The sequence below is a fragment of the Tachysurus vachellii genome, chromosome 7 (genome assembly GCF_030014155.1).
Source record: "Tachysurus vachellii isolate PV-2020 chromosome 7, HZAU_Pvac_v1, whole genome shotgun sequence".
NCBI lineage: Eukaryota > Metazoa > Chordata > Actinopteri > Siluriformes > Bagridae > Tachysurus > Tachysurus vachellii.
The window spans coordinates 24,521,588-24,536,587 of record NC_083466.1 but is presented as its reverse complement, the minus strand read 5'-3'; the positions used below and the strand labels follow the sequence as shown (position 1 = coordinate 24,536,587).

General features: G+C 38.2%; 1 protein-coding gene across 4 annotated transcripts in view; it reads left to right on the top strand.

The window, feature by feature from the left end:
- si:ch211-241e1.3 (laminin subunit alpha-3) overlaps positions 1–15,000 on the top strand; it is a 112,965-nt gene that overhangs the window by 31,543 nt on the left and 66,422 nt on the right. For 3 of the 4 annotated variants that reach the window (XM_060875085.1, XM_060875084.1, XM_060875087.1), the window contains exons 8-17: positions 1,981–2,099; positions 2,187–2,277; positions 3,659–3,790; positions 4,539–4,592; positions 4,792–4,830; positions 8,263–8,397; positions 9,815–9,949; positions 10,047–10,184; positions 10,531–10,589; positions 10,853–10,952. In XM_060875085.1, coding sequence (XP_060731068.1) covers positions 1,981–2,099; positions 2,187–2,277; positions 3,659–3,790; positions 4,539–4,592; positions 4,792–4,830; positions 8,263–8,397; positions 9,815–9,949; positions 10,047–10,184; positions 10,531–10,589; positions 10,853–10,952 — 1,002 coding nt within the window. The remainder of the gene's footprint in view (positions 1–1,980; positions 2,100–2,186; positions 2,278–3,658; positions 3,791–4,538; positions 4,593–4,791; positions 4,831–8,262; positions 8,398–9,814; positions 9,950–10,046; positions 10,185–10,530; positions 10,590–10,852; positions 10,953–15,000) is intronic. The other variant, XM_060875086.1, reaches the window with a different exon arrangement.

The window sequence follows — 15,000 nt, the reverse complement described above, 5'->3', positions numbered from 1 at the left end:
TAGTGAAATATTTGTGATGTGTTTAGTGACTCTGCTGCTAATTTGATGGTTGTTGCCATATTTACATTATTTCTGTGAGAAACTAGAGGCTATGATTCTCTCTAAAGGCAAGGTTGGATGTTGTTGTTGTTAGCGCAGGTAAATGTGAGCTAATCTCACACTTAGCTAACAGCTAAGAGATACTGTAACACATAGCTTATTTTACATTGGCAGTTTAATACAAATTGACTTAGTTTACTGTAAAAGTCTGCATAGCAAAACTACAAAAACTATCTGTAGTACTTCCCAGGCTGCTATAGGTATGTTTGAAACAAATTTGTTTCATTTGTTTTAATTCACAATACATAGATTCCATTAAAATGACATGGATGTTGTAACCAGGGTCCATTTACGGTATTTAATAGTCTCTTGTTCTGTCTGGAAATTCTGAGTATTTTAATAGATAAAATAACTTGGCCTGATTAAATACATTTTGCAGATTTTAAGAACAACAAACTCAAATTCCTCACCCGGACTCCTCACATGAGATGAGCCAAAAGTGAAGAGAAACAAAACTTAGCTTCAGCTGAAATCATTTCTTTTTCATTTGTTAAAGACATGTTAAGTATAAATCTTGAAGTGTGGATTTTTAAGTATTGATTTATATATATATATATATATATAAATCAATACTTAAAAATTATATATATATATCTTTATGTATGGATTCTTATGTATGGATTTTTAAGTATGGATCTTTATGAATATGTCTTTAAGTGTGGATCTTTATGTATGGATCTTTAAGTGTGGATCTTTAAGTGTGGATCTTTAAGTGTGGATCTTTATGTATGGATCTTTATGTACGGATCTTTAAGTATGGATCTTTATGTATGGATCTTAAATATGGATCTTTATGTATGGATCTTAAATATGGATCTTTATGTATGGATCTTAAATATGGATCTTTATGTATGGATCTTTAAGTGTGGATCTTTAAGTGTGGATCTTTAAGTGTGGATCTTTATGTATGGATCTTTATGTACGGATCTTTAAGTATGGATCTTTATGTATGGATCTTAAATATGGATCTTTATGTATGGATCTTAAATATGGATCTTTATGTATGGATCTTAAATATGGATCTTTATGTATGGATCTTTAAGTGTGGATCTTTAAGTGTGGATCTTTAAGTGTGGATCTTTATGTATGGATCTTTATGTACGGATCTTTAAGTATGGATCTTTATGTATGGATCTTAAATATGGATCTTTATGTATGGATCTTTAAGTGTGGATCTTTAAGTGTGGATCTTTAAGTGTGGATCTTTAAGTGTGGATCTTTAAGTGTGGATCTTTATTTGTGGATCTTTATGTGTGGATCTTTAAGTGTGGATCTTTATGTATGGATCTTAAATATGGATCTTTATGTATGGATCTTAAATATGGATCTTTAAGTGTGGATCTTTAAGTGTGGATCTTTAAGTGTGGATCTTTAAGTGTGGATCTTTAAGTGTGGATCTTTATGTACGGATCTTTAAGTATGGATCTTTATGTATGGATCTTTATTTGTGGATCTTTATGTGTGGATCTTTAAGTGTGGATCTTAATGTATGGATCTTTATGAATCTATCTTTATGTATAGAAATGTAAGGTGGATGCATGGAGATTTATGTATGGAGATTTATGTATGATTCCTAAAGTATGTCTCTCTCACTAATGGCAGTATCACTTAAGTGTAATGATTAAGTCTATTTTTTCTCATCCTTACATTTACATTGCTTCATGGAGCATGAAGTGCACGTGTAAATTAAGGGGATTACGCCATGTCTTGCTTTGAATGTTGAAACCAGATGTGTTCAGTTGGATCAGAGATCCAGAATCCAGGTGTGATTCTCATTATAAACATGATTTTAGTAGCAAACAGTTTGCCTCGATGTCTGATCCTTTAGGTATATTTGTGGATGTATGTGTGAGCATGCTTCTTTCTTTTTTCACCCTGCAGCTTGCCAGTGCCATTTGCATGCCACTGACTGTTATTATGATGCTGAGGTGGAGCGCAGGAGAGCAAGTTTGAACATACACGGCAGGTATGACGGTGGAGGCGTGTGCCTTAACTGCCAGGTAGGAATCCTGAGGTCCTCAAAAAAAAGAAGTAGTATGTTTATGTTTTACAAATCCTGTTTAATCTTAAGTATCGTGTGTGTTCAGCATAACACAGCCGGGGTGAATTGTGAAGTGTGTGCTGAGGGCTACTACAGGCCGCATGGCGTTCCTCGAGAGTCTTCTACAGGCTGTAAACGTACGTATCACTCTGGAATCCACTGTTCCACTATCAATGCACTTTAGAAATACTTCATAGATACGGTAGCTCTCGGCACGATGCCGCCACCACCATGCTTCAATTTTTCAAATATAATGAGTTTCGTTGCATTTGGTTGTTCTGACAACCAGAACAGGTCAAAAAATACAATTTTGATAATCTTACAGTAGGACTGGGAACATTTTTTTCTCAAGAAGTTTGCAAAAGTCTTCGAAAAAAATCTGACTAATATCCTCCAAGAGTCAAGACACTTTTATCACTCTCATCACTCATCTTCTACCGCTTATCTGAACTACCTCGGGTCACGGGGAGCCTGTGCCTATCTCAGGCGTCATCGGGCATCAAGGCAGGATACACCCTGGACGGAGTGCCAACCCATCGCAGGGCACACACACACACACTCTCATTCACTCACACAATCACACACTAGGGACAATTTTCCAGAGATGCCAATCAACCTACCATGCATGTCTTTGGACCGGGGGAGGAAACCGGAGTACCCGGAGGAAACCCCCGAGGCACGGGGAGAACATGCAAACTCCACACACACAAGGTGGAGGCGGGAATCGAACCCCGACCCTAACCCACAGCTGTTGCAGGACACGGTGAAATGTAACAGACAGTACAATGGCATACAATAGTGTTCACAGTGCAGCACTGACCTTCACACAGTACTGTACAGCGCTACAGTTTTTTAGTGAGTAAAGTGCAACGGTAAAAATGCGATGGATGTTTTGTGCTCATTAGAATATTAAGATTAAGAATAGCTAGCTCAGACAGAGGGGTTTCTTATTTTTTGGCCAGATATTAGTTGTAACCTATAATCTACAACTGATATGACAGTTTATAGAATATCGCAATATTGGCTTACATTTCTGAAGAAGCTAAAAGTCAAGAATTTAATTACATTCAATGTATTAAAGATTCTGTGAGCTATATAAAGTGTAAGACATTAACAATGCTTGTATAATTTAAGTGCTACAGAGAACTGAAATTGAACAAGTCAGACTTTTGAACACTGGTACAGACTTGGGTAGGCATTTTCTGTTCTGATAATAACACTACTCTACTTTTTGACCTGTTATGTTACCCAAACAAACTCTTCATACTGTATATACAGTAGAACCTCATAGTCAGATTGAAGCACGGTGGTGGAAGCATCATGTTGAGAGCTACTGTATCTATGGCTTCCTTATTGCTTTTCTGACATACACCACACTTCCAGACTGATTTTTGGTGGACTCATGGTTGTATGATATTGTTTCCAATATTGATGATAAACATGATATTGAGACATTTTTTTTTAGAACATACCTGTCCAGAACTTTGTCCCAGGCTTGTTTTGTTGTGTCTGAGACAGCATGCAGGTGTGACAGCAGGGTAACAAGCGGCTGCGAGATGGGTTCAGGACGGTGTATATGCAAACCTCAATACAGCGGAGAACACTGCGATCGCTGCGCCAGAGGTTACGACGGATATCCAGAATGCACTCGTACGTGTTTGTTAACGAGACTTCCTAATCACTGGTGCCAAATGGCTGATTGCTTGATGTTCTGTCTTGACTCTAATCTCAACTACGCCATCCAGGAACGGAAACAGACCAAAAGCTCTGATTGCGGATGCTCTAAATATAACAGTAGAGGAAATACATCTGTTTATAGTTGCTTTGTCGTGATCTGTAATTCAGCAGGAAGTTACAAAACCAACAGTAGCTAGCCGGCTTTGAGTACTTCCAACTTGAGCTGTCTAGACTGGATGTTTAATTATTCATTTCATGCTGTCTAAAGTAAAATGTACACTCATTATTTAAAAGTAAGGTGTTGGTGGTTTTAGCTGTCTAAAAACTTTTTAATTAAAGTCTCTAAGATCTGGGATAAAGCTTTATGGCTTCTTTAGATAGACAGATCATGACCTTGCAATGACCTTGACCATGTGTGGAGCAAATTTCAAAAATTTGTGAACAATGAAAATAAAAAAGGGAAGTTAAAATGCTTGAAGAAAGTAAGTTGGATAACAAATAAAAATAATAGTAAAATTAAATAAAATAATAGAGAAAAAATAATAATAAAGCTAAAAAAAAACAAAAAAACACATACTAGTGCAGAGCTGTATAGTTATATCATTAAAATATTGATTGTTTTTACTTTCTGTCCCTTTACGCTCATTATTTACTCTTTTCCCTTTATCAGCTGAATTGAAAAGCTCATGTGAATTAACACTGAATTTCTTTGTCCTGTAAGCATATCTAGATCACCTGATCAAGACTCCTGAACCGCCAACCGGCAATGTTGTTGGCAAGTATCAGACATATTCTAATTATCTCTCCAGTGAAATTACTACATTGGGAGTTAAGAAGCTTTAAATATTAAACCTTCCCTTTTTATGAGAATTCACTGGCCATGTTTTAAATATGGTTTAATTACATTATTATATGGCACAATTACATGATTTAACGAAACTGTTATTTTTAACAAGACCTTTGTTTTATCTCAGATTGTCCTGTGGGGTATTTTGGTGCACCCAACTGTCAACGTGAGTGTGCACAGTTTTTATTGATCAGTTACACATTCTATAAAGCCCATGTTTATTAATTATTATAACTTTATTTATTATTGTTAAGTAGATCATGAATCCATGTCAGCTTTTTTTATATACTGTAATTGTCAGAATAATTCTCCAAAAGTGGCTTTTGGATTATTTATAATCATGCTGTAGCACAAGTGTTAGTATTAATTTTAGTGTCTTGTACTTTACTGGACAATCATTGTAACTATAACTAGATTCGTAAAGTTTGTCTCGACAAACTTTGATGTTGGCTTTGACAAAGCAAGTATTCGCAAAGGCCTGTGTTTTTTGGAGGCGAGTGGACATAAGGATCGTTGTTACGTTTGGAGGCAAGTGGACAGAAAGCTAGGGTGCCAAAACATATGGAGGCAAGTGGAGACGAGCATGTGACGTCATCCGAATACTCTTGAGGAAGTTTCCCACATTGGGCTGTGTGTTGATATGTCACATGTCCATGTTGTGCTAATTTTTTATTTTCACGTGACATCACGTGACGTCATCAAAATACACGTGAGGAAGTTCTCCTCATTGTTGTGAGTGTTTTGATATGTCACATGTTCATGTTGTGCTAATTTTTTATTTTCACGTGACATCACATGACATCATCAAAATACACGTGAGGAAGTTCCCCTCATTGTTCTGAGTGTTTTGATATGTCACATGTCCATGTTGTAAAAAGTTTTTTGATTTTGCATATTTTGGGGGCGGGGCTGCGGGACAACCGGAAGGCCAGTCGGTACACTAATTTATAAACCTCCAAAGTTTATAATGGGAGTCTATGGGGGAAAAAAAGCCAATTTGAGACCCGGTACCGGAAGTACCGGTACTCGGATCGCTTAGAAAAGTCAACTACAACTACAAAGTCAACAATCTACAGACCAGGGTCTACAAAATATCCGAATTTGGTGCATGTGGCTCAAAAGCCCTAGGAGGAGTTACTCTTGATAAATTTTTGTCTAAGCTTAAATAGGAAAACAGAATGTTGGCTTCTACAAAGCGACATAATAAATATGAACAATAAAAAAAAAGCAATTAATTATGACACGTTTGGAAAGCCAATGGGGCCATCAGCGCATGTTTCTTAAATCTTAAGGAAAGTGTCATGTCTAAGTACCAAAAGTTGAAGCTTGTCATGCTAGGTATAAGTGACACGTTTACCATATAAAAAGTTTATCGTCGCTGTCGGGCGGAATCCTCGTATCTCCAAAACCGTTATTTTTCAGGAAATTAAAAAAACGCTGTACCTTATTTGCAGTGCACAGGGTTTAGTCCGCGTTGCAGTGGATTGTCTTGCGCTAAATTCCTGTCCTCAGACGAGCACCAGAACTAGCGGGGGTCAAGATTTTTTTTTCTTTGAGCCCAGTGTTTTGAAGACATTTACCTCAGAAGACGTGTTGATTCGTTGCGACTCTTCTTGAGGAGAAATATGCCGCGAAGCTCTCACACGGAGTGAGGAAGAGGTGGACAGTTGAAGTGTCCAATGGAGTTATGAGATTTGTGCTCAAGCTATTTTCAGGACTTTAGATTGGTTAATAACTTGTAAAAATAACAGACCCACGTGGGGACTGACCAATAGCATCGATATGTGAAAAAATATGAAATTGACAACATTTGGACATACGAGGTTTCCGCCCGACAGCGACTTTATGTAAAATGCCCCCAATTTCTGTTTGCTGACTTCATATTTGTTTGCAGGCTTCAGATTTATCTTACAACGCTCTAATACAAATTCTGTCATACTTGGGCAAAATTTGTAGGGAAAAATAAATAAACCAACTCTATTTCTTATGTTTTAAAATGGCAGACAGAATAGTTTTGCACTGTAATTGAATTAAAGTTTTCAAATATGAATAATTTTTTTTTGTAATTATTCTAACATTAAATGTTTTCTTATTACCTTACAAATAAGATGAATAGTGTAAATTAAAAGGAAGTAGGTTACAGGTAACTTATATTGACGAATAATTGAATGTATCATAGACTTTTAGTAGTGTTCTTTTAATGTTTATAATATTCTGTTAGATATTAGTGCAGTAACTCGGAATGGCATTAAGATTTAGGCTTCATGAGGAATTATCAGAGTATATAAAATGCTCACAATATAATCATAATCCACTTCTATGATCATCTCTTTCTGCCTGTTGTCTTCATGTTGTCTCTGTTACTCATATAAAGTGTATACTTTGTGTATTAAAGATGCCCTGCCACACGTATTTCATTACTTTTGTGGTAATGTCTGAAGTTTATCATGGACTCTGTAACATTTTTTGTGGAAATAATGCCTTGGTCACCTTGTTTCAAGCCATTCTAGTGTGGTATAGAAAGCCTGCAGGAAGACTCAGCTCGATTTGCTCCAGTTCTCATGAATATTCAAATGAGCTATGCTGCTTGGCTCCGATTGGCTAACCGCTAGGATATGAGAGCATGACTATTCATTCACCCAGCGCAATAAGTAGCCTAGGCTAGAGGAAATTTGTTTACAATCACCTTGAATTGCGGCAGAACGGCTTCTTCAAAAGCCCGTTGACGTTCAGCCATCCTTGCTGTATAGGAAACTCATTCTGTGAATCAACGAATTCTGTGGGCGCGGTCTCAAGTGGGAGAGCTCATGAATAGTAATGAGCTCAGTCACTCTGACGTCAGAGTGACCAGCTTTTCCAACTGACCTGATTTCTCCCCTTATTTCTGGCTAGAACTGACCGGGGAGGTAGCAGTTTGTTTTCACATTCACGACACAACACAAACACATATGGACCGAACACATATCAAAAAATACAAGTAAAAATCCAAGGTTTTGTGTGGAAGGGCACCTTTAATAAATTAGGTTAAACATTAGTTGCTGCTCTGGGTTAAATCCTCCAATAAAAAAAACCCTCTTTTTTTGGTTTTAATACAGTATGAGGAGTATAATGGCTTAAAATCTGTTGGCTGTGTCACATTAATTCCCTTACCCATCAGGGATTTTCTGCTCTGCCGGACCAGTAGCTTTGGTAATTCTCGGAAATTCTCATTCCTGCAAAGTACTCAGGTCTTTTTCCCTCATCCATTGTTTTGGGCACAAACTGTAACCGAATGTTGACGACACATTGGCTCACATACTGCCTGTTATATTCCACTAACTCTGCCAAGGTTATTTCCTGTGCGGTGCCCTAAAGACAAAACCTATTGTATAAAATCTACTGAAGATCTAAAAGTAAAAGTGCACAAGAGTAGAAAACAACAGTCATTCTGACCTGTAATGTTTAATCATTTGGTCTTAAGTCATGATTTCATCATGATTTCGATTCTGTGGTTGGTGAAAATCTCGGTTTAACATTTCTATATATGATATAATGATGATAATGACTTTTTTAAAACACTACACTGAAAAGAGAATAACACTAGTGTTGTTCTTTGCAGAATGTTTATGTGAGCAAGCTGGGACAGTTCTAGGGATCTGCAGTGCGTCTGGGAGCTGTTTATGCCGTCCTGAGGTTACAGGCCAGAGATGTGACCGCTGTCGTCCAGGCCATCACTCCTTCCCGTACTGCTATTGTGAGCTTTCAGACTTTATAAACATGACCAACTAGCTTACAGCTCACTCACTGCTGCAGTGTAAAACCTAATGAACCGATCGATAAATCAAAAATTGGCACAAAAACGAACTTCTTTCCAGTCTTTGAAAAAAGTATGGATGCTAGCATATTCTGTTCTCAAAGTATTATGGACTCAAGACAGTAATGTTCTAAATCTAATGAATGGCTTAAAGTATATCTCATTTCATTCTTTTGTAATTTAGATAAAATAATTTTAAAAACTAAATACACTAGACAGACTAAAAAGTAAAAAAAAAAAAAACTTTAAAAGGTCTGCAAGCTTTGTTAACACTATTTTCCTTTCCTTTCCTTTCCTTTCCTTTCCTTTCCTTTCCTTTCCTTTCCTTTCCTTTCCTTTCCTTTCCCTAATCTAACCTACCTTACCCTTTCCTACCCTAATCTACTTTACCTTTCCTTACCTTTACTTTCCCTACCCTAACCCACCTGACCCTAACTTTCCTTACCAATCCTATCCTATCCTATCCTATCCTATCCTATCCTATCCTATCCTAGCTTGCCTTACATATACATACCTTATCCTACCCTAGCTTATCTTACCTTACCTTACCCTACCTTAAATTACCCTACAGTACCCCACCTTACCTTATACCCTACCCCACTTTACCTTACCTTACCATGCCCTATACCTGTAATGAGGAGTCATAAGGCTGGTGATCCATTTGCAGCGTTTTAATAGAGGCTCGTAACAGACCGGCAGGGTCGGCAACGGTAATCACAGTATCGTAGGGCAGGCAAAAATAGACACGGAAAGACAGGCAGAAGGTCAGGGCAGGCAGCAAACAATCAGAAACCAGAATACAGAAATAGGATCAAAACCGGAACTCAGATACACTAGGAAACGCTCCGAATGACTGCTAACGCAAATCGTGACTTCACGTAGAGTTCAAGTTCAAGTCCCTATTTATAGGTGCAGGCTGATAGGAATCAAGTGGCAGGAATCAAGTAATTAGTCTGCGTGATGGGTGATGGAAGGTGTAGTCCGGAAGCGACTAATATTCCGGAGACGCTTCTCTGTGTTTCCAGTTGGGAGGCGGGGCAGGTGCGCCGACCGTGACGATACCACCTTACCTTTCCTTACATTACCCTACCGGTACCATACCTTATACCCTACTCCACTTCACCTTACCTTACCTTCTCTACACAACCCTACATTACCCCACCCAAGCCTTCTGTTCTGTCTGATTATACACCACTCATTAGTTCAGATGGATTTTTTGGAAGAAAAAGAAAAAAACAAAGTTGTATTTGAGTTCTGAGCTCCTCATATCTCATTTTAAAATAAATAATTGAAATGGAATTGTTCAAAATAAGGGTGACAAACTGGATCAAATTGCTTAATTACTTCCTCTCCTTAGCATGCCAATGTGATGGGCCTGGGGTGGCTGATCGGTCATGTGAACCATCGGGTCAGTGTCACTGTCGACCCAACTACGTCGGCCTTCAGTGTGAACAATGCACCATGGGATACTACGCGTATCCGACATGCTCCCGTACGTGTAGTACTTTTTGATTTGTATGTAACAATTTGTTGCTTTCTATATTATTATTAGGATGTTCAATTTACTGCGAGATTTGTATTCTTCCCAGCATGCCATTGTTCTCGGGAAGGCTCTATTGATGGGTCATGTGACCCAAACACGGGTCAGTGCGTGTGTAATCCTGGCGTGACGGGGCACAGGTGCGACCGCTGCTTCAAACCCGACCAGACCTTTCCTGATTGCTTTGGTAATTACAAAATTACATATTTACAGCAGCATAGTTTCATCTCACGCTCATCCTGTCGCCACATGCACCATATGCTGTACTCGTGGAATATTCTTAGTGTTGTGTTGATGGACAGAATGTTTGTCTGATGGATCCAAGTTTTTCTCTTCATGACAGCTCTGTGTCCACATCTTCGGTGGAATGCAGCTTCACTGAATAAACACCGTAGTGTGTGTTGTCTACACTAGTGTGCAAACGTGGAGTGTGTAGAGTTTCTTTTTCTCCTTAGTCACTGTCAAACCGTGTGACGAAAGGTGTGTATGTGTGTGTGTGTGTGTGTGTGTGTGTATGTGTGATGATTTTTCAGATGTCGACAGTTCCTGCAATCCAGCAGGGTTGGAAATTGACACTAAGGATCCGTTAACAGTATGTTGTTCACACTCGGCTGATTTAAATTCCAGATTTCTGAGACCTCTTTTCACAAATCTTACCTTCTGATTGGTCAGAAACTGTTTATTTTTCTACTGTAGCAGCTTTAACAATAGATTTTACTGTATTTCAGTGTTAGCTCATTAAAAGTGTAGAATTAATGAGCGAAAAAAACAAAACCTAAGACTAAGGTTATGAAGAGATTATAAAGTGTTACGGAAGTTGAACTACTGTATTTTTGATGGGTTGTTTGTTTCTAGGATGCATGTATCTGCCTGCCGTATGTAAAGGGATCTGAATGTGAACGCTGCAAACCACTTTACTGGAACCTGGATCCTGAAAACCCAACTGGCTGCATTGGTGCGTCTCACTGCACACACACACACTCCCTTCTTTATTCCGTACAATTCGATTGAATCCAAATAAATTTCATTTGCTTGAAATAAATTTGATGGAATTTTTCTATTCGATTTAAATAAGTGAATTGAAATTCTATTCATTATATTTGAATCAGACATAATTTATCTTTTATAACTTAAAGTTAAATTCAGTTCTTTTTTTAATTTGCTTTTTTTTTATATAAACACATTTTTTTTTTTTGCTTGGTTATTTTCTTTGCTTTCATTAAATGAAATAAAATTAAATTCCATATCTTTTTTTATTGATTGAAACGAATTCTATTTTAGAATTAATTCTTTGACATCTAAATTTGGATACAAATAAATTAGATTCTATTCAATTTGGTTGAAATGAATTGAATTTCATTCCTTTGGCTTTCGAATGAATTCAAATCACTGAAAATAAATTCTATTCCATAATGTTCCCCATTTCATTTGCTTTCGTTCAATTAAATTCTACTTCAATTTCTAGTTCAATTATGTTGGCTTCAAATAGAATCAAACCAACACAAATTCTATTCCATAAGGTTTCCCTTTTCATATGCTTTAATTTCAATTCTATTCTATTCTATTCTATTCTATTCTATTCTATTCTATTATATTCTATTCTATTATATTATATTATATTATATTCTCCTCTATTATATTCTCCTCTATTCTATTCTATTCTATTCAATTCTATTATATTATATTCTCCTCTATTATATTTTCCTCTATTCTATTCTATTCTATTCTATTCTCTTCTATTCTATTCAGTTCGATTAAAAACAGTTTTCTTCCATTGGAATTGATTCAAATCAATTCTACTTTCTGCGAATGTCATTCGTTGCCTGTGTGCATGGCCTCTCCTGCTGTTTTTAAGTTCTAATATGAGATGCTTGTAGCCCAAATATTCTGCAGGCTAACGCTGTAGATGTCTCAGTAAAGGAGGATAGAAACTGCATTATTTTAAACCTGTCATTCAGTATAGCAGCAGTGAAGTGTACGAAGTGTTTTTTTTTTTAATCCCCTTCTCTCTTGCTCTCACTAAACTCTACAGTCTGTTAATGGGCCTAATGTTTCAGTTTATATCCAGTCTGTAGCTGAATCATCAGGAACCATGTAACTGCCATTACAGCTTTTCATCGTCCTTCACCTGACAGTGATATGATCAAAATAAATACCGGGAAATCTGACTGATTTATATTAAGGATAAGAAAGACTAGAATGAAAAGTACTTTAATAAAAGCTTTAATAAATGATATGATATTGGAGAGTCAGCTGGAGACCGTCTCAGTGTTTGTGTCTTTTGATATATTGTAGATTTATATTCATTTCACAACTCTTAGTCACTGCAGCTCAGAGCAGCAGGATAAATCCTTCACACTGTTTGTCAAAGCTGATTTAAATCCAGAACTCTTAGTTGGTTATTGGATTTGGAAATATTTCCCATGGCATTACTGTATAAGTGGTTATTAGTTTCTTCTTTTGTACAGCTTGATCAAGGTCATGACTTCATTTATGTTTGTCTACTAAAATGATTATAAAGATTGTTCATCTAAAAAAAATACTAAGATTAAATATTGTATTATTGTTATAACCAGGTGGGCACGGTGGCTTAGTGGTTAGCACGTTCGCCTCACACCTCCAGGGTTGGGGGTTCGATTCCCACCTCCACCTTGTGTGTGTGGAGTTTGCATGTTCTCCCCGTGCCTTGGGGGTTTCCTCCGGGTACTCCGGTTTCCTCCCCCGGTCCAAAGACATGCATGGTAGGTTGATTGGCATCTCTGGAAAATTGTCTGTAGTGTGTGATTGCGTGAGTGAATGAGAGTGTGTGTGTGTGCCCTGTGATGGGTTGGCACTCCGTCCAGGGTGTATCCTGCCTTGATGCCCGATGACGCCTGAGATAGGCACAGGCTCCCCGTGACCCGAGGTAGTTCGGATAAGCGGTAGAAAATGAGTGAGTGAGTGAGTGAGTTAGATAGATAGATAGATATAACCATCATCTCTATCTCTCATGTTTGTGGGAGTAATAACATTTTATGATGTTTCACGATTCAACAGTATTCATCAGTTTCAATGAATCCCCATGAAAGCATTACAGTACAATGAACTCAAGTCACATGATTCAGAAACAATTTAAGGCTGTAATTGTGTCCCACATAGAGAGTGTCAGAAAACGTGGGTGTCTTCATAAAGAGATCAAAATACCCAAATGTGAGGATAGCCAAAAACACAATTTATTAAACATAACATAACACAAAAACCGGGTAACACACTGGGGAAAAGAAAAGAAAAACGAAACTCAAGACTAACCGAACAGAGACCACGAAGACAACACAAAGACAAGGCCGGAATAAATAGGGAGACAAGTAGACACATGAGGAACAAGTGTGCTGAGTCAGGAAGGAATTAGAAAAGGGCGGGGCAGACACGTGAACATGAAACGTAAACAAAAAGCACATGGCATCAGCAAAAAGGCTAGATCCAGACAGACAGACAGACAGACAGATAAAGAAAAAAATTAAGGAAAAGAATTGTGAGGAACAAAGTAAGGGAGAAACATGGAAGAGAGAGAAGGAATGGAGAGAGAAGAAAGCAAGAAGGAAAGAAAAAGAGTGGAAGAAAGGAATGGAGAGAGAGAGATTGGGGGAAGAAAGATGAAAATAAAGAAAGAGTAGACACATGAGGAACAGGTGTGCTGAGTCAGGAAGGTATTAGAAAAGGGCGGGGCAGACACGTGAACATGAAACGTAAACAAAACACACATGGCTAGATCCAGACAGACAGACAGACAGACAGACAGACAGACAGACAGACAGACAGACAGACAGACAGACAGACAGACAGACAGACAGACAGACAGACAGACAGACAGACAGACAGACAGACAGACAGACAGACAGACAGACAGACAGACAGACAGACAGACAGACAGACAGACAGACAGACAGACAGACAAGCCAAGCCAAACGGCGAGTGTTAAGCGCGTGAAGTGGCCAGCATTCCACAGGTAGTACTTTTATCTGGGTACCTGAAGTGTTCTACTGAAAATATTCATTCATTCATTCATCTTCTACCGCTTATCCGAACTACCTCGGGTCACGGGGAGCCTGTGCCTATCTCAGGCGTCATCGGGCATCAAGGCAGGATACACCCTGGACGGAGTGCCAACCCATCGCAGGGCACTAGGGACAATTTTCCAGAGATGCCAATCAACCTACCATGCATGTCTTTGGACCGGGGGGGGAAACCGGAGTACCCGGAGGAAACCCCCGAGGCACGGGGAGAACATGCAAACTCCACACACACAAGGTGGAGGCGGGACTACTGACAATATTTATAACATAATACCATAGAACAGCTTATAACTGTGCTTTGTCCAAACATTGTGTCAGTATTTATGCAGGGAAAGTGATATCTGTTCAGAGATTGGTTAAGAACCTGCTTAGGCCAGAACAGTCATAATGAAAACACAACTTAATGACACTATGGGATTTTATTTTAAGCTAATATTTAATCATTTAAAATGATTCGATTTTTGCGATACGACCGGGTCTCCTCTGATGTCCTCAATGTGAAACACCATACCGTCCCCTCATTCCCTCTCTCACCTGCTTAGTATTGACACAGTACAGATTGTGCAATATTTATACAGTATATTTTATGGCTTGTGGAGCTGGAGTCGTGTTGTCCGAGAGCCTGAATATTAGCCTGATCTGTAGCTCTTTCCTATTTCATCAGGATTTCTGCTTCTCTCTCTCTCTCTCTCTCTCTCTCTCTCTCTCTCACATTCTCTTTTTTAGGTTTGAATAGATGCAGGTAATCAGGGCCTATTCATCCGACTCCACCTTTCTCTTTCCACCTACAGTACCTCTTTCTTTCTTGATCATGTTCATCTACTGCTTTTTTGTTGTTGTCCACATCCTCCTTTCTTTTCTTTTTTTTAGTTCTGGACCTAAAGAATAGCGTAGGATGTTGTTTTTATTCATTCATTAGAGTAATAGGTTTGACTGATATGCTGACATACA